This window comes from Dioscorea cayenensis, chromosome 15 (assembly GCF_009730915.1).
Source record: "Dioscorea cayenensis subsp. rotundata cultivar TDr96_F1 chromosome 15, TDr96_F1_v2_PseudoChromosome.rev07_lg8_w22 25.fasta, whole genome shotgun sequence".
Classification (NCBI taxonomy): Eukaryota; Viridiplantae; Streptophyta; class Magnoliopsida; order Dioscoreales; family Dioscoreaceae; genus Dioscorea; species Dioscorea cayenensis.
In genome coordinates this window covers 323,369-343,760 of record NC_052485.1, presented here as the reverse complement: position 1 = coordinate 343,760, position 20,392 = coordinate 323,369, and the positions used below count along the sequence as shown (strand labels likewise).

Sequence of the window (20,392 nt, the reverse complement as noted above, 5' to 3'; positions counted from 1 at the left end):
AATTTATGATTGACTTATGTTTTTTAGGTAAAATATTCAACTTCTTTAAAATGGATTTGTGTTTGAAAATTTTAGACTATCGTGATTTGGGATTGTCTTCTACATGACATTGTCATCCCCAGTATCTAACATTTAACAATCAATTATTGCACTAATTACTAAATTAATTTATTAAAAAAATAATTATACCCATCGTATAAATATTTTAAAAAAAAATTCTTCAGATTAATTTTATTAGATGTATAAGTGATTATTAGATGTATAAGTGAGACTAGTTAGAGAAGTTTAATAGAAATTATAAATAAGTTTGGGGTGTGAATTTGAAAAAAATTAAATAGATTTGAGTATAAGATTTATATTTATTAAAGGTATCTCAATATTACCATTAATATTACCATAAGATAGGATAATAATTTTAGGTCATAAGCAATTATTAAATAGTATTGGGTACAACCAACCTGTGCACGTGTTCATTAATATTCTATGATTACTAATTTGATACACCACTATTTGAGCATTAGGCCACATATCATATGATAAGACAAGAAGGAAGGATCACAACTGATTTAAAATAAATTATCCACACCAACTAAATAAGTCTACATTTTAGAATAAGAGGAACACATCAAACAGAAATCAGATTACAACAATTGCTGACAAACATGTCACTTGATAGTGCGCCTGTAAGTTTAATAATTTCTACATGTTACTGGCATCTCAAACAGATATAATGTTAATGAATACCAACCTGTCACTGTTCCACAAATAATTTCTACATGTTATTGACCTCTCAAACAAATATAATGTTACTGGATCACCTATCTAATGCCATATTTATGTTAATTACATCAATCCTTAAATATACAAATGAAGATGAGAACTCGTATATGGTATTAGTGCAGGATCTCTAACTAATTCAGTTCAATGTGATTTATACTCCATGCTTTATCTCTGTCAGCGAATGCTTTTTCAGACGTTTCGAGCTGCTTATTTTGAACTTAGTACTTTTAGTGCTGCTGCAAAAAGCTAACCAAAAAAATAAAATAAAATTTATTAAGTTAGTAATCAAATCAGAAGCATGAAATATAGTACATGGTAGACATTTAGAAAGTCATGTTGTGCAGTTTGTTTCCTAGTAGGGGTTTTCATGTGCCTACCTAAAAATCTTCTGATTTCATAATTGCATACAACTTCCGAAAAATTTTCGCATTATTACAAAAGCATCCATGGCATTAAGTAGACCCCTTAAACCATAATTAATCATGGATTGACTTTAACCCAACAAGTGAAATGACCCTAATCCTCCAAGCTAAGCTTGGGAAAGAAAAAGCAAAGGCTTATAAAATTTATTATCTCTCAAAAGTGGAGGAGAAGAAAGAACAAAAGCTTTCTAGGACTTCTCACACCAGTATGAAAGGAGAATGAAAAAAACAAAGATTTATAGGGGCGTCCTACCTCCTTAAATATTTAATACCTAATTCCTCTATTTTGTACAATTTATGGGGCAAAAATGTTACGTTTTCAAATCATGAGTATAACTATGGAAAAAGGAATTCAAACAATGGTGTTCAGTGTATTATTCTGAAAATAACCCCTAACTCCCTAAATCATGTTAACCTGAGGACGAATTTGAGGATGGGTGAAGATTTTAGTGGCCTATGTCAAATTATGAAGAAATCAAGGGGGAGTTTCTTGCAAAAGTAAAATATTTCAAAGTGGTAAATGTAAAGAAATCCTTTGTACTTTCATTTCCTGCACATCAACAGGCAGGTGAAGCGTGTTCGCCTTTTTGCTAATTTCATTCTCCATAAATTGATAGCTTTTTCCAAATTTTTGAAATAATTGCTTAGTATTTTACAGATTCAACTTTTATGCACAGGAAATATCCCCAACTTCACAGTGTCTCACAATGCAACAAGCTCGTCTCTTCAAAGTTCAGTTTCTTCCAACCATTTCAAAGTTTTCTCATTCTTACTGTTCTTTGACATTCAAAGTTTCTAGTAAGATACTTGAACTAATTAACCAAAAAATAAACATGAACATAGTTAAAAAACGAATTAATTAAGATACATTAGTGACCTTATGTGAAGGTGTCCAATGATGCGAGCTGCTACCATTGTTAGCTTCCAGTGTATAACCTCTATGTGATCTTGCTGATCAAGGGAGTTCTTGGCAAGCATACCATCATTTGTGAAACTGGCCATAGAACTAACCATAGAGCCAAAGATGAAGAGGGTCCTGGGGTGGATTTCCCTCAAACTCTAACTCTATGAAGTAATAAAAGAATTGAACTTCATCCACACCAACATATCTACAGAAAAGCAACTAATATTTAGACATGAAAATCATCAAGTTTTTCATAGATTTTAGGGACAACTTCAGCTCACCCAGTCTCCAGGTGGAATGGAAGCAGACCATGAAAACCAGGAAGATGAGTAACAATGGAAGTAGAGATGAACAGAGGCAATAGGAGCAGTAGCAGTTGGAACAGTCGTTGGGGACGAAGACAACAAGCCATGGCATTTGAGAAAACTGGAGAGGGGAGGATTTTTATTATTATTATTATTATTATTATTATTATTATTATTATTATTATTATTATTATTATTATTTGGATATCAACAAACTCAGCACAAACTCAAAAAACATGCATCAATTCATAATACATAAACAGTTGTCTGACCGGGCTCCTGTGACATTAAATATATTGACTTTTATCTTAACTTTTGCTACCAACCAACTTAGTTTCCTCTTGCGTAAAGTTTTCTCAAGACCCATGCTTGTGAGATGTAAAAGTTAGGTAAAATTTTACAGCAGTCTTGGGACCAAGGAGGTTTGTAAATTTCGTCAGTTAAAATATCTTTACAGGTTTTCAACATTTATTATTTTGACTCACTATCCACTGTCCATCACCATCGACCATGGTGACCCGCCATTGCCATCCACTGGCAACCTATCAGCAATGATTTTCGATGACTCACAATGTGAGAAAGTTCCTTCTTTTCATTTCAAATTCTCAAAAGATATTTTTGTAATTTTCAATGTCTTCTAATTTTTTCAAACAAATGACTAGGTCTTAAGGGTCGTTGGTACTTCATATTAAATGGTGTTTTCAAACACCATTTAATGTTCATCCATAGTCCATACACATGCCAATGCAAAAAAACAATTGATTACAAAAAAGACACGAATAACTCCCCATTTAAAACTTCAAACAGGCACCGTGCATGCATGAGAAAAGAAACAAAAATTTTCAAATCCTATTTAATATATATCCATAATCATTTGGAACTTCAATCAAACACCTTGCATGCATAAGAAAACAGAAACCAAAAATTTTCAAACCCCAGACAATATAAATCTATAATCCAAACCAATAAGATAAATGGAAATGATAACAAGTAAGCAACGTAGATATAAGTCGTTCCCCATTTGGAACTTCAATCAAACACCTTGCATGCATGAGAAAAAAAACCAAAATTTTTCAAACCCTATTGAATATGCATCCATAATCCAAACACCAATATGATTCCATTCACTTTCCATTTCACATTAAAATTGTTTTCCAGTAAACCATCACCTTATTCTCTTCAAGTCACATCCTTTACAATAATCAAATCTTCAAGTTTAGAAGCACTAATTCACATTGAGGATGGTTTAATATTTTACTGTAGTATAAATCCCAAAAGCTATACTATACAACATCACAGTGTAAATATATTGACATCTACATGATAAAACAGAACAAAAATCTTACGAGATCCCAAAAAACAAGTCTCTATTTTGAGAGTCTTTTTGCTCTAATTGAAATCTTGTTTAAGATAACCATAGCATGCTTACTCATAGTTGTCCCCCTCAAAAGCCTAACATTAAGAATGTAATGAACATGTACCTAAAATATAATGTAGACCACTAGAAAATATATAACAAAACAAGAAAAATACCAAAGGGAAGTCACAGCATTTACTCAAGATATATCTACATGCCCAAATTAATCAGATTTGTTTTCTGAATTAAGCCACTATAAATGATCCACAATAATGAATTCATTCAGATAGTGGCAAGGAGCTAAGGATGGAAATCAATACAAAAAAGTACCTATATACTGTTGATAGATTTACTCTGAACCTCATTGAATGCTATGAAGAAGGTGTGCAGTGTTTAGAGTGAGTCTACTGTGTACGTCTGCATGGGTTTTTGGGTGGGATATTATCATGCTGCTCTTGGATTGGATGTTTACTTTTCTTTTCTCCCTTTTTGCTTTCTTTGTTTCGTCTTTTCTTACTTTTGTGTCAGCATGACAAGTCAACTATCTTATGTTCTATTTAAGTTGTAACCTTTGCTCTATCACAATCAAGCAAGTATGCTTCCTGGTATCCTCTTCTTCTTGTAAGCTGTGAGTGTTAGTGAATACTCTTTTGCATTTCTGTCATATTCCTCAACATATACCACAAGTAAACATGATAATTTGCCCAACAACCACATAAGGAATGACATCAAAAAATAGTAATAGAATAACATCAACAATTTATTAGCCTTTGTTAAACAACCAGAGTGATTCAATATCTGCGGAACTTGATAACTTATCCACTTCCTACAATTATTTATAAACATGTCTTACCATAGTTCTTAATACATATATTCATCCAAATACCAGAGCAATGACTTTACAAAATGGGCCAATACATATTTTCATCCAAATACCAGAGCAATGGCTGAAACTCAACCTCAAATTACTACTAATTTCTAACCAAAAGATCAACAAAAATCCAATAAAACCACAAAAATTTGGATCAATTAAACATTATAAGAAAAATAGGAATAGAAAAAGGGGATACCAGCTGTGCGATGGCCTTGGGGAAGAGATGGTGGTGGTGGCCAATGGAAGAGATGATGGTGGTGGCCAATTAGTGTGGGTGGATAGTGATTCAGTTATAAGTGAGATCTTGGCTTTCGGCTGAGATCAATGGTTGATTAATCATGCTCTTGACTTGCTAGGTAATTTTATAAAAAGTTTATATTTATTATATATGCACACACAGAGAGGCATGCGGTTAAAATTCACAATTTGTCCTTGATTATATGTTTTAGCTATTGATGTTGACACTGTAAAGTGAGTTTTATTATTAAAATCTTGAATTTGCCCACCCACTGCTTTATAATGTTCATGAATATTATAATCAAATTAAGAAGAAAAGAGAAGAATAGCGACCAAAATTTGAAAATTAATTCTAGCTTCTGAAAATAAAATTATGTTGATAATATATTTTTTAAATTATGCATATTTTAAAATAATAAATTTATTTAAGTATATTTTTTATAAGTATTTATTTCACAATTAAAATTTTTTTAATTAGAAAATTCATTACAAACCGCATAAGAAGGTATTCATATTCAAAAAAATCATTTCACAACTGTTTAATATTATTTTTTTCCCAACTTAAAAGTTATATCCATTATATTTATTTATTTTCATATATATAAATATAGAATATAGAGGAATTGCTCAAAAGGTCCAAGAAACACTACCACATGCCAAAAAATCCTTTGATTTTTCCAAATCTCTTTAAAGTCCCTCCTTTTTCATATAATTTCTATTAAGCCCAACGGATGGATAACACCGTTATCTCTCAAAGAAAATTACCTGATTGCCCATTCAGTTTTAACTAATTTGAAAGCTTTGAAAAATGAGAAATTTCTCATTAACCGTCACATCATTCTCCACTTTTTCTTCTTCGTCTCCCGAGACAAGCAAAGGCTTTTCATCTTCCATTTGAGTTAGAAGGCCATCCTCGCCGGAGTTGCACCCATTGCCGCCGGAGACCGGAGAAGAGAAGAAAGGCACTTGAGTGAAGCATCTCGCTGCTCCCGTGCCATCGTTACAAGCAAGTATGAAAGCCCTATGATTTCCATGGCTGAAATCATTTGTGTTCTTGGGCTATGTTAGGTTGGTTATTCTTATTGTGCATTCTATGATGAATGAAGCATGGAATCATTTGGTGAATGATCTATATTTCTTCGAGAACATGTGATCTTGTAATTTCTATCTAATGGTTGGTTAGTATGATTACTTTGTGCCCTAATTTGCGATGAAACGAACAAAATTGTATACATTTTTGTAAGAGAGTTGATTCCTGTCCAAAATCCTTGTAGATTGTTTGTTATAAATCACTGAGTTCCAATCTTATTATGCTGTGTTTACAGAATTTTGTCAAGATTCTGTGTTTGCAGAATTTTCTCAGTGTGATCTGTATGTAGATTGTTAGTTATAAATCACTGATATCAAAACCATTATACATTTGGGGTCTGTATCTTATTAATTTGGTTATTGGGATTGTTTTATGTATGACAATATTTTTAGCATTTAGTGTTTATTTTTGTTCTTTGTCGTTCATTCAAATATAATAATTAATATATGGAATGGATATGGTTGTTTTATGTATCCAGTTTTATACAAACATGTTTAGTGTCATTCGAAATAATCACCCGAATGTGTATGTATTGTTTGTGCAATCAGAAGAGTTATGGCTAGCCAATTGGGAAATTTTGTGAATGGACATTGCTACTTAGCACCACTCATAGATAGTGTACGCCAGTTGAAAGAGAAGATGACACGAAGACACTAGGAGTTACTCCGAGGGACGCCATTTAGTCATCTGATGGATATTGAGCCAATAGCACAAGAACGTACTGTATTGGATGCGTTGATGCTGGTTTTCGATACACAGACCAAAACCTTCAATTTGGGAGACAGTCATTTATAATTACGTCGTGAAGATGTTTCAATGATACTTGGACTAAAATGTGACGGTGTCGCAATAGATTTCTCAAGGAAGAAGGAACGTTGTACACTCGAGGAGGAGTTCTTAACGAAAGGAGTAGACCGAACAAGGGAGTACTTGGTGAGGACTCTAATGAGTCTGGTTTGCAAGAAAGACAGCAAGAAAGAAGAAAGTTTTATAATGCTTTTGCTGGTATACATCATGGGATCCTTCCTTTTCCCCACCACTTCATGTACATCTCCAACATGGTTAGCCTACAATGTGGATTATCGATGATTTGCCCAATGCAGCCGCCCGTATTTGCGATGATGTACAGTTGCACTGACAATTTGGTTTTATGAAGTAACTGGGACTGGGAAGAAGATCCACTTTGGAAGAACACCACGCATTCTCTGTTATGGTGAAGCCAATATTAAGAAACAAGCAGGTGTGAGTGCCTTGTCCGAGTCATTGCACGGAAAAGAGGTATGCAAATTAGAATCCATTGAGTATTTCCTTTTACTGTTCTCCTTTTGTGTCATTCTGATTGCTTTTACTCATAGGTCGTTAGTATCCGTATTTACCGATCTGTATCACATTTAACTGTTTCATATTCACGGTTCTTGTTTTTTATATCGATTCCAGTTTAGTATCTTGTACATGTATTCAGTTTTTTTTATTAGATGTTCCGTTTTGAGAATAATGTGTATACATCATAATTAATGTTTGTTGTTGTATTAGCTAGTTTTCCCCTCTTATGCCAAAGAGACAATCTGAAGTTGACCTCATTGGTTCAGGAAAGATTGAGCTCAGCTTAGCAAGGACAAGTTTGGTTCTATCCGGTGCAACGAAAGCACCAAAATTCATCAATGCATTAAAACAAAAAGGTAAGAGGAAACAAGAGGGAGATGTATCCGGTGCAACAGATCAAGAAAGTGAGAAGTCTGTAAGCCCACCAAGGGAGTCCAAAAAATCATCAGGTTCGGGTCCAGCGAGGAAACAGATGGAAGATAACAAATATGAAACATTGATGGCTGAAGTGATAGCTCTTCATGCGAAGCTTGCTATTCTTGAAGAAAGGAAGAACTCAACCAAAGAGAAAGAAGATGTTGTACCACCTCAATTAACAGATGATATTGGCCCAGCTCCACCATTGAAAAGATCCAAGAGAGCGGCATCGAAGCCAAGAGCAACCAAACCAACACTACAAGAAGCCTCAGGGATGGCTCAGCCAGAGAAACGTGTCACTCTTGCCTCGAAAACTGTGACAACTGAAAAACAAACAAAAGTTGAGCAAGTAAAAGGTGTACTAGCACCGAGAGGTAGGAAACGAGCTGCACCAACTCCATCCCAATTAAGTGAAGTGGACAAGCAAACAACAGAGGACATCGACAATGCGATAGAATCGCTAGCACAGCTAAAATCTGGGGACTCTATATGCATACCCAAGGAAGGAGATATAGAAGGTGAAGCAGAGAAATTGATAGAACAACGTGTCCCACTTATCGATTTCAGTCCAACCAATAAAAGGCCTACCAGATTTGATCGGCTGCAAAAGATACACCAATTGTCACTAAGTATTTTCCTTAATCGAAAAATTGACGAGTAAGTACATTGTTCAAATGTTCTATATTAGAATTTTAAATATGCAATTCGGAGTTGCAATCCACTTTTCTGCTAGAGTAATCAATATTTGAATTTACTGATGTTTATTAATACATAATATTTACTTTAAGCATTAAATGTATAGTATTTCTGAATAAATGCTCATTATTTCGCATACCACATTAGTTTTCAATCATATATGTGCACTATCATGAACATGCATCACATTGTCGGCTACCAAATTAATTAATTTTTGTATATTACATCAGCACAATGGTCTGGACCAGCGAGAAGGGTCACACATCCCGTTCTCATCTGTATGCATTGATTGATAGTAAACAGATGGTGCCGGACGATGTAGTTGACGTCTTTGTTCTCATGTTACTTGATACTTCAAAGAAATCACCCAATGTGTATAAGATGACCTCTACAATCACCCGCCCAATGGCCCTTGCTTTATCTAGGCAAGAACATTCGTCCGGTAGAATGGAAAAAATGATGAGCCCTGGGGTAAAAGATTTCCCCGCCATAGAATTAATCTTCATGCCAATCGTGTGGAACAAACATTATCACTTACTTGTTCTTGACAAAGTTAAGAAGGAGTACTTGCACTATGACTCCATAGGTGGACATGTTCATGATCGAGATGCAGTAGCCATGGTAATAACAAGATTTGATCAATTTGGTTTTTAATTTCATTTTTAAATGTGTGTGTAATATCTTTCCTTCTTGCAGTGTGCACTGTTTGAAGAGCATTTGCAGAAGCAGCTTGGTATTAGTGAAACTGTGGCATACACACTAACTCATGTGCAAGGATGTCCAAAACAAAGGATGGATAGTGTGGATTGCTCAGTTTATTTAATACGGTTTATGGAGCAAGTGTTGAATGATCTGTATCTCCCCCAATCAAATGTCCCGCATGTGCGCCAAGAGTATGCTGCACGTATCGTGGAGGATAGTATTATGCGAAACCCTCAAAAGATGGAGGCGATAGCCGAAGAGGTGCCTGAAATTGATTCAGAAGTTGTGCTTGCAAATGAGCCCGTACACAAAGATGGTAGTGCAGATATTATCGAGATTATGATTGGAACTACGCCAACACCTAAAGATGCTAGTAATGACCCAGGAGAACCCCTGCCCGAAGATACAGTCATTGCTCCACATATGCAAATAGATCCACATAGCCAGCTGAATGAAGAGGCACCTGCACCTATTAATTTGGCCCTAGCTTCAGACAAGTGAAAAAATAACAATGGTGAATATAGGACATTTTGATTCACCTTGAATATTGTATGGAACAACTTCGGATTTGACTTTTTTATTTACTGTTTTGTGCTAATTGACAGCGGATATAGTACTTCAGTATTTAGTAGACTTACTTTACCTTTTAATCTAGATAAATGTATCCAGTTTTTAGTTGTGGCAGCCGATTTTGATACATTACGTTCACTATTCATAGATCGCCTTTTGTAAACAATTTTAATCTTCGGGTTTGATACTTTGAATTTAATATTCTTAGGAAACCTTCAAGTTTTAGTATTACCCGTTCAGTTTTCGTACTTTGAATTTACAATTCATAGATCACATTCAGTTTTTAATTTTGTTTATTGGTTTTTCGTGTATCCGCTTATTATTTGACGAACCTGCTCAAATTCACGTATTGTTAAACAAACTTCGAACTTTATATACAATATATATAACTATCATTCATTCAATATATGATGGGAATGGTCAAAAAACAAAAGAGATGGGTACAAAGGACACGGTTAGTCTGCAATTACTTCATTACATGTGGCCCTGTTATGCCCAACTTCGTGGCATCGACTACAATGTAAGTCACGAACACCAAATGCTTGTGATTCAATCCTCCTTTTTCTTGGTCGTCTGGGTCTCCTCTTTGAGATAGGTGGACGAATACGGAGATGTCGACCCGCATCCATCAGTTTGTCGTGATCCGGTACAGGGAATATTGGACTCTCATATGCTTCTTTGTACAATGCGACTGTGTGGTAGCCTTCCACGAAACGATGAATGTTTACATCCGTTTGTAAGATTGCGCAACAAGCATGGTTACAAGGAAGACCGTACACCTCCCACCGACAACACGAACAAGTTCTATTACGTAAATCGACATAATTGACCTGCTTGTCCTCGACTTCAAAAATATCACCATCAGATCGGCCTATGACTAAGTATCTGCTTTCTTCAATAGTTTTTTCAATCTTCTTGTAAATCTCTGGGCAAAGATGGGTTTCCCATTTCATGCAATTCTCGCGCCGCTTGTACATTAGGTTCATCATCTTGAACCTACATTGGTGGGAAGTACACATGAGAGAAGAAAACACTACTACTGCGAATATAAGAAAAAACCATGGCAAAGCCACAATATTAAAAACTACGCATAAATAAGGAACACTAAAATAACTCTTGTCTGCAAGAAATACAAAAAAGGAACAACAACCTTAAAAACTATACACCAAAAGCAAATACGAAATAACAAAAGTGCAAAGTACTTATTACGGTTTAAAACCACATGATGAAGCCAAAACTTAAACATTTAATATAGATACTACATAAGAATGTTTGAAAGTAAATACATTCAGCTAAAATAGAACGACAACTACGCACAGTATTCTAATTAAATTATTTCTATGCATACCTTATCGCGTCGACCATGTTACAGAAAGGTAGATGTTGTGCCTCCTTAATCCATGCATTGAAAGACTCTGCTACATTCGAATACATCTTGCCCCAACGTTGTCCTCTAAACAAGTAATTGCACCAATACATCATGTCCGACTTTTGAAATAACCAATTATGGGTCTGTATTGATGCCGCTGACAACGCACCCACAGTTGCATCATACTCTGAAGATGTGCATACATATGCAATCTTAACAATCAAGCTCCAACACTCATCTTTTAATCCTTTCCGTAGGTGACCATTAGCCTTCAAAAAGTTTGCTTAGAGATGTCGTAAATAGTACCCATGTGGGGCAGAGGGGAAGACTTTGGCAATAGCATTAACAAGCCCCTTAGAACGGTCTGAAATGAATGTAATGATTTTGTGGTAGTCATCTTCACCATATATTGCATCACCCAGAGTGGAAATGAACCACGTCCAGTTATCGTTAGTTTCATTATCAACAATAGCAAAGGCTAGATGAAATAGACCTTCAATACCATCCTTTACAGTTGCGCCTAGTAGGATGCCACAATATTTACCTAGCAAATGGGTTCCTTCGAGGAATAGCATGGGTCTACAACCACACTTAAAAACTTGAAGACATGCATGAAAGCAAAAAAAAACCACGCTTAAAGAGTTCTCTATCCCTCTCAATGATAACAATGCTACCTGGGTTGGTTTCAGAAACCTTGCTTGCATACCATATCAACAGATCATAACTTGCAATGTTGCTTCCATGGAGAATTCCCTCTGCCACCTCTTTACCCATCCATGCTTGTTTGTACGGTAGTCGGACGCCATGGTCACGTAATATATCACATTGTATGTCTACAACCCGGTATAGAGGACGATCTCGTAATTTCCTCATTACTTGCCTACTAACCCATTTTTTAGAAGCCCTTAGATGAGATGTTGTGCCAATACCCCCACCACATGTATGACTATTTTGGGTTGTTTTGATTCTAAATGTGGGGAGGTTGCTATCTTTTGAGGCGTGGACATGCCATTGACATAACTCGGCAGCACATGTGACAGTCACTCTATCTTTATCATTTTTTATGAACCTGAAGTTGAAATTGCGGTTGATGGCTAAGTTGCACAATGCATCCTTGAATACTTGTGCATTTTCGAAGCGTTGGTGCCCTTGTTATATACATTCGGTAAACAGTTAATAAAATAAATAAATAATAACACTTTAAAACTGAATAGTTATGACAAATAAGCTTCGGCAATAACAAAAACTAATGGCTACAAAATAAAACTAATACCAAACAAATGATACTATAACCAAACACATATTAATGACCACATATGCGTAACATAATGCAAATCCTTGCCACATTATACAAAAATGAGTGCAAAACCAAAAAGAATAAGATATTTACAGTGACATTGGTGAAGTACAGATGGCCTCCGTTATTTCGTTCATAGTGTTTATGATCATGTTCACCACGGTCTTTTCGAATATACGATGTACATTCCACATGTTTTGAAAGTCATCTTCTGAGCTAATGGAGCACATTGTCTTGTGCTCGTCTGGCATTATATACTTTACTCGCACTGCAGGAGGTTCGAGAGCCCAATATGTGCATATCTCCTCAAATAATGTTTGCTATCCAGTCAAGATAGTGAAATCTAACACATAACCATCCCCTTTATACTCGCAACACCGTAAAACATGTCCATGAATACCCTACATTAAGAAAAACCACTATAGATGAAGGACCGATGAATATGATACTAGGAACCATACATGAAGACCAAGATATGCATCTTGATGGGGATCTAAGAAATACCTTCACACGTTCTTTGGGATAGAGCTTTGTGAAGTTAGCTCGTTGTCGAAGAACAGAGATGGTGAGTAGAGATGGATGATAGAAGAGGATAATCACTCCAATACCAAGGTGAAGGAGGAAGAAAAGAAAATGAAATGAAGAAGATGCAAGCTTTTCCAGCAAGATAAAAGGTAAGGAAGAAGACTTTTGAGGGATGTCAAAGTACAAGCAACATGCTGCCTTGACAAGACATGGCGTCAAATTTCCCTCCCAAAAGCAAAGGGTAAAGTGCGGTTTTTCAAAAATATAAACTGGCAAAGATGACGGTAGGGACGAAATAGAAATGATTCTAAAAAGGAGGGACTGCAGGGTATACTATTTGGTCAAAGGGACTTATTGGTATAAACGAAAAGTTACAGGGACTAATATGTAATTTTCCCTAGAATATATATAGATAAAAGAAATGATAATAAGATTTTAAACAAATCATTTAAAAGATATCCGATTAAAGAGACTATACACAAAAAAAAAATTAGAGCATACTCACACAAGTTTTTTTTTTTGAAAAATATACTCGCACAAATAAAAATACTCTTCATTGTTTATTTATTTATTTTATTTTAAACAAATGATGTTTTTTTTTCTTATTTATAACATTTATTGAACCGTTGCATTTTTTAACATTTGCAACTATTGAATAACCGCTGCACATCTATCTTAATATAGAACTTATGTATAAAATTGCTACAAAACCGCTGTAATAGATATTCTATTATAATAGTTTACAACCGCTGTGTAAGTACAGTTATATAGTAGTATTTACATCTTTATTTCCTGATGTAGAATATGGCGGGTTCTAAAAGGATGATTCATATCAAGCTTTTGATCATTACGCTTGTGGATTTCATGATTGCTTTGCGAGCCTGATCTTTCTTTGAAAAATGCGTAGCTGCAGCTTTGGCACCGGCTATAGCCGCACTAACACTAGATGAATGCCTGGTTCTAATAATTTAGGTCTAGTTTTGTATGATTAAAGTGATCCAAGGATCTTTCTAACATGTATTGTATTTACTATAGAAATATGTTTTTTTTTCCACCCAATACCAAATGTCTATCAATCAAACAAGCCAAAGTTTTCCAATCAGCAAGATATTTACTGATAAGTACTTGTGTGTTAGTAATACGAAGTATTATTTTCTTACGATGAGCATTACTTTTATCTGATTTTATCGCTAATATATGTGTATTCGGGTTACTTTTGTGCATGTAGGGTTGTGGAGCCAAATATAGAGGAAGAAAGCCAAAGTAGATTGCGATTGCACTTTGTTGATGGAATCTTGTAGTGAATAAACGTGAAGACACAAGTTGTGCTTGAAGATACGTGAATGTGTGCCAACCTCCATGCGCTCAAGCAATTACATGGTTTGGAGGGGCACAAAGGTAGTCCTTTATTGAAGAAGCGACGCGATCTATGGCAAAGACGTGTGCCCGTTTATGTTGACTCGATGAAAAGTGTGGATTTGGGAGTGTTTTTAGCGGAATACTGTAGCAGATTAATGTCTTAAATAATGTAGCAATTTACTGTAGCAGTTACTGTTCACAGGCCGCTGAAAAAAACAAGTTTTGCAGATTCCCATGGCCATGTGGAATTCCCGATTCCAGCCCTATATAAAGTCACAATTTTTACCGATTTGGGATCCCTTCTTTCCATCCTTTCTCTATCTTTTCCAGAACTTTGGAGAGGCATGCGGCTAGGATTTAGAGGGGCTTTGGCAAGGCTTTTGAAGTGGTTTTGTGGCTGTCGACACTGCGTTTCTTTGGAAGAGAGTTATTGGGGGAGCTTTCGTCGGCACCGATCCGGCGAGGTGTGCCCTAGGCTTGACAAGGGAACCTTTGAAGAGGAAGAGGCTACTCCACAAGACCATCGACATGAATACCGACGGAGTTTTACTTATAGATTGCATCTTTTTACTTTTGGTTTAGTTATTGATTGTATCTTGCTCCATGGAAAGCTAAACCCCTAGAGGGTACTTGGACTTGTAAATCCGAGGATGATATTGTTTCATTGACCTTTTATTATGTTTTTTTAATTGATGTCTTTAATTGAGTTCCAATCTTAAATGCTTGTTGAATGATTTCTCCCTTAGAGTGACACTAAGGTTGAGAATCCATCTTGGTAGCCTTTGTGGATGAGTGACACACCATGAGGGTTAAACAAAGAAAGATTGGAGAGGGTCGAGAGGGTGAGTTAAGAGGTAGCGGACCGTCCCCTTTCCCCTCTGGTGTGATTTATCCTACCTCTACGTTCTAAGAGATCTTTGCAGTCACAATAGAGTGAAGGGTTAAGGAATGAACTCCGCTGGGGCTTAGTTGCGTGAGCAACATAGTGAAGCGTTGAAGTGACTTTAACACCTGGGGCTTAATTGTGACTAGGGGTCTTTCTCCTTGACCAAAAGGTTAGATCTACATATAGGAATAAGATTTATCACTCAAAATCCCTAGAGCTTCTTGCAACTTTACACAGTGTGAGGTGTTGAGACTGGTTGATTTCTCCACCGGGGCATAGTGTAGAGTTAGTCACGGTTGACCTTAGGTTTAAACCATGTATTTTAGGATTTCCACGACTCATTAAGCATCAGTTAGGAGACATAATAGTTGGTTTTGCACGTGAAGCAATAATCTTAGGGGGAGCAATGTCCGAGTGCCCCACTTTCTATCGATTGCTTTCCTCTCATTTTATTGTGCCTTTCTCTCTTATTTTCTTCAGTTCTTTGCATATTGATTTTATTCACACCACTATTTATTCATCATCACCTTAATTAAATAGCAATCTTTGTGTTTTTGATTACTATTTTTTGTGCATACGATAACCCACTCACCTGGTGATAAGTGCTTGTGCGATATGAATGCGAAGCGTTCATTCCTTATGTTGAGCATTACTTTCCTCAGTTTTCTACATTAATATGTGTGTTTTTATGTTACTTTTACGCAGGTAGGGTTGTGAGGCCGAGTATGAAGGAAATGGGCCAATGTGGATCATAATGCCCCTATTTTGGAGGAGATCTTGCTAAGGTTCAAACGCCAAGACATAGGTCGGTGTGAGATGCTAGAGTGTGTGCCAACCTCCTCGTGATTCGAGTGAGCACATTCATTTGGAGGGGCACAAAGGCGGTCACACTTCGAGCATTCTGATTTATGCATATAAGAACAAGAGATCCACCAACATGTACATCATTGAAAGAGCAAGTGATTCACGACGTGAATGTGTGCCCGTTTGCGTTACCCCGATGAAAGTATGGAATTGGGAAGTTAAGAAGGCCGAAGACTGTAGCAGAGCACTGTAGCAACACTGTAGTAATTAGTGTAGCAACACTGTTCACAGCCGGCCGAGAAATCAGAGAAACAGAGAATCCACACAGGCGTCTGGAAATTATCCACGCCCGTGTGGATTCCGCACGGGCGCGTGTATCGTCCACGCCCGTGGAGTTGCCCGATTCCAGCCCTATTTAAAGCCGATTCAGCCTCGATTTTGGTATTCTTTTCTCCATCTTTTCCCCAACTTGTGAGAGGACTTCGGCTAGGGTTTCGAGGGGTATTGGCCAAGGTTTTGGAGAAGTTCTACGGCTCCGACATCGTGATTCCATTAGGAAGAAGGTTGGTAGGGGAGCTTCGATCGAGGCTTATCCTATACGGAGACGAAGGAATCTTTGGACTGACGAGTAGAGGACTCTCCACAAGACCATCGACACGACCATCGAGGGGGTTTCTCTATGGATTCATTGCTTTTTACATTCGATTTCTTTGATTGTATTAAGCTCCATGGAGAGCTAAACCCCTAGTGGGTAATTGGATGATTGTGAACCCTAGGATGTATTCGTTTCATTGAACTTCTTTTATTATGCTTTCAATAAATTGATGTTTATTGTGAGTTCCAACCTTGAATGCTTGATTGTATGAACATTTCCCCTAGAGTGACACTAGGGTTGAGAGTTCTTGTTGGTAACCTTGTGAGTGAGTGACACACCACGAGCGTTAGACAAAGCTAGGTTGGAGAGGGTTGAGTGGGTGAGTCGAGAGGTACAAGAACATCCCCTTTCCCCTCCGGCGTGATAGATTCTACCTCCGTTCCTTGAGTTCTTTGCGGCCATAATAGAGTGAGTGGTCTAAGGGATGAACCTCCGCTGGGGCCTTGTTGCGCGTGCAATGGAGTGAAGCGTTGAGAGGATCTTAGTATCTAGGGCTTAATTGTGGCTAGGGACCTTCCACCTGGACCAAAGGGTTAGGTCTATATTTAGGAAGAGATTTATCACTTGGAATCCCTAGAGTTCATTGCAACTCTATGCGAGTGAGAGGTGTTGAGATTGTTCAATTTCTCCTCCGGGACATGTATAGAGTTAGGCATAGTTGACCTTAGATTTGGGACTATGTATGTAAGGATTTCCACGACCCACCATTGCATTGATTAGGAAGCATAATAGAGAGTTCTTGCACTTGAAGCGATTATCCTAGGTGAAGCATTATCCGAGTACCCCATCTTTATCGATTGCCTTACCCTCTTCTTACTTTTGCTCTTTCACTTGTTGTTTTTATTGTTGAGAATTGAATCAATTTCACACTTATCACTATTGATATTCCACATAGCTAAGAATCAAATTAAGTATTTTCACTCCCTACTCCCTGTGGATTCGACCCCGCTCACCCGGGACTATTACTTCGACAAGCCCGTGCACTTGCGGGATATAAGCAAGGGGATCTTGTCACCTGGGTATTATTACTTTGACAAACCCGTGCACTTGCGATCAACACGCAAAGGGTGTTGCCATTTACTATCAAAATATGAACTAGTAGCATCCAAAAACCACATTTTTAATCAATAAAACATACTGAATTTCTCTATTCAGTAGCTTATTAACTACTGAACTCAAAGAAACAATTCACATATAATGCATGCTTATTTTGTAACAAAAAAAAAAAACCTACGTCCATAATTTTAAAATCTAAAAAAAAAATTAAATAAAATTTTGAAGATTCATTAACATTAAAATTTGTTTTAGAAATCAAAAGGACCAAATATGTATAAATATATATATATATATATATATATATATATTTCAATTAACATTCATTAATTTCCATTCGAATTTGTTTTGATATAAAAAAAATCAAACATATATGCTTTCAATCAAAAATTAAAGAATATTTGCTCCTTTCATAATTTTTCTAATGTGAAAAAAAAATTCAATCTAAATTTGAACATTTATTCTCACCAAAAACATTTTTTTGTTTTAAAAGATAAAAAAATTAAATGATATTTCAAAAAAAAATAAAAAATTAATTAAATAATTAAATCACCAAAATTTATTCCAATTTTAGTTGTAAGTTTTTCACAATGCAAAAATAATTATATTTTTTATTGGAAAGTCAAAGAGTAATCTATTTTTAGTTAGAGCCATCAAGAATAGGCTCTAATCTAATACATCTCCCCTCCATTACTTTCCAATAAAAGTTTAGCTGTTGTTCAACACATGTCATATATGTCGTCACTGGTCATGATTTTACACTTGGTTAATATATATATATATATATATATATATATATATATATATATATATTCACGAGCTAAGATCCCATCTAAATATGAAAAATGATTATCTTTTATATTTTTATTTTATCTTTGTTTTTGGTTTTTTAAATGAATACATTTTGTATAATAAATTTTATTATCTTCTACATAAATTTGATCAATCTTGCATTTTATAGAAATTAAACTTTATTATTTTTCTTATCTTCTACGACAATTGCAACAAATTTTATCTTTTTCCTATATTTTACAAATACAAAATTTCTATCACCTTATATATACATATATATATGATTTATTTTTTTTCAAATAATCAAAGGATGAAAGAAAAAAAGCTATTTAAAACAAATTCAAAAATTGATTTCTCTCATTAAAAAATTGATATTTGTTTTTTACATATATTGATCTACGCATTGAAAGAGAGTTGCATCATAATTAAATAACGACATAAAAAAGCGATATTAACCAACTTTATATCTTTGGCCAATAAAGGCATATATGACAATTATCAAACATCTAAACATGTATTGGAAAAGTAATAGAGGCGGGATGTATTGGACTACTGAAACTCATCATTAGTTTAGTTATAATATGCATTTTGAAAGGATAATACATTTAATTTTTTTATCATAATCCAAGAGAGTCGTGGCAAAGGGTAAATTAAAACAAAAATGAATAATACTCTCTCAGTTTTCAAAGCATACAAGAGCACCTGAAGGACATTATTTACCTAGAACACCAATTTGGATGGTAGTTGAATTGAGCATACTTATATGTAAACCTCCAGTGACATTAATTGGGAGGCCTAGGGTATCGTTAACTCCTATTCCTCCAAGAATATGGCTCATGGTTATAAGCTCTCTGGCTTAAGTGAAGGAGGAACTTTCAGAGATCGTTGAAGCAAAAACAAGCACTACCGCCATAAACTTAGACATCTTTCTTCGCTGATCAGCTGCTAGATGTGATGATGATATGAAAAGATGAGTCTTTGATAACCATCATTTATAGAAGTGAGATTTAAGGTAGTAAGAGAACCATTAATCATCTACATATATATATATATATATATATATATATATATATATATATATATATATATATATATATATATATATATATATATATATATATATATATATGTATGTATGTATCCATGCTTAATATTTGATTGAGTATATAATTATAAAGAAAGACACATAACAACCCAAAGAGTACATGCTGAGATATGTATATATGCATGTTAGGTGATTAACATGCCACCATTTAGACATTCAACCACACAACACATGATGAGATAGGGAAGTGTCATAACTAATTCAAGAAAAGATATAAATCAGTCTACATCTATATTAGCTTATATAAAAGGAACACATTTAAGAAAAATCATATAATAGTTCAATAAATAATATTTTTTACTACGTCCTTCGTCATTGAGATCTCAAACAAATGTAACGTTAATACTTCAACTATCTATTGCAATTCTTATGCTACAGATTCCCTTAACATAATATAGTTTAAAATGAGAATTCGCATTTAGAAGTTAGTGTGGGATCACTAATATATTAATTTTGTTAGTTCCGCCGATGTTGTTTGTGATTTAGAGAACACTCAAACACTCATAGTAAACACATACAAACCAAACAAGAAGGAGACACACAAGATTGGTAATCCAGTTCGGCATCCATTCGCCTACGTCTGGGGGGCCAAGCCCTGAGATAAACGATCCACTAAAAGAGGTGAAAATAACTGAGTACAAACACTTGTCACTCACTTTCCCCAATAATTAAAATCACTACCCAACAATTAAGATCAATACCCTCTCTGAAATGTTCAGTGCTCACACACTTTCCTCCTCAAGAGACACACCCAATCTTAGAGCAAGGTAGATTATATAGACGCTCGACATCCCAAATATAGCACATACCTCTTTTAGAATCTCCGCGGCTACTAATTTAAAAACCTTCCAAAATTAGTTGATGCAACTC

The 20,392-nt window shown here is 35.4% G+C and overlaps 1 protein-coding gene and 1 long non-coding RNA gene across 2 annotated transcripts; both read right to left on the bottom strand.

Moving 5' to 3' along the window:
* Positions 1 to 684: 684 nt before the first annotated feature.
* LOC120278010 lies at positions 685 to 2,502 on the bottom strand. The gene is made up of 3 exons (XR_005541540.1): positions 2,388 to 2,502; positions 2,080 to 2,311; positions 685 to 1,026 (listed from the first exon to the last, which is right to left on the bottom strand). It is a non-coding gene; the product is annotated as an uncharacterized LOC120278010 (long non-coding RNA).
* A 7,630-nt stretch (positions 2,503 to 10,132) lies between these two features.
* LOC120277154 lies at positions 10,133 to 11,820 on the bottom strand. The gene is made up of 4 exons (XM_039283907.1): positions 11,721 to 11,820; positions 11,376 to 11,566; positions 11,026 to 11,315; positions 10,133 to 10,673 (listed from the first exon to the last, which is right to left on the bottom strand). Exons 1-4 carry the CDS (start codon positions 11,818 to 11,820, stop codon positions 10,133 to 10,135), a joined length of 1,122 nt encoding a protein of 373 aa, XP_039139841.1.
* Positions 11,821 to 20,392: the final 8,572 nt, after the last annotated feature.

Bases quoted from the DNA above. Each gene is read 5' to 3' on its own strand.
- LOC120277154 (XM_039283907.1), bottom strand. From the start codon at position 11,820: ATGGGTAAAGAGGTGGCAGAGGGAATTCTCCATGGAAGCAACATTGCA. The intron at 11,567-11,720 runs GTAGCATTGTTA...GCATCCTACTAG, and splicing joins GGTTTCTGAAACCAACCCAG to GCGCAACTGTAAAGGATGGT. The intron at 11,316-11,375 runs GTCTTCCCCTCT...AACTTTTTGAAG, and splicing joins TTGTTAATGCTATTGCCAAA to GCTAATGGTCACCTACGGAA.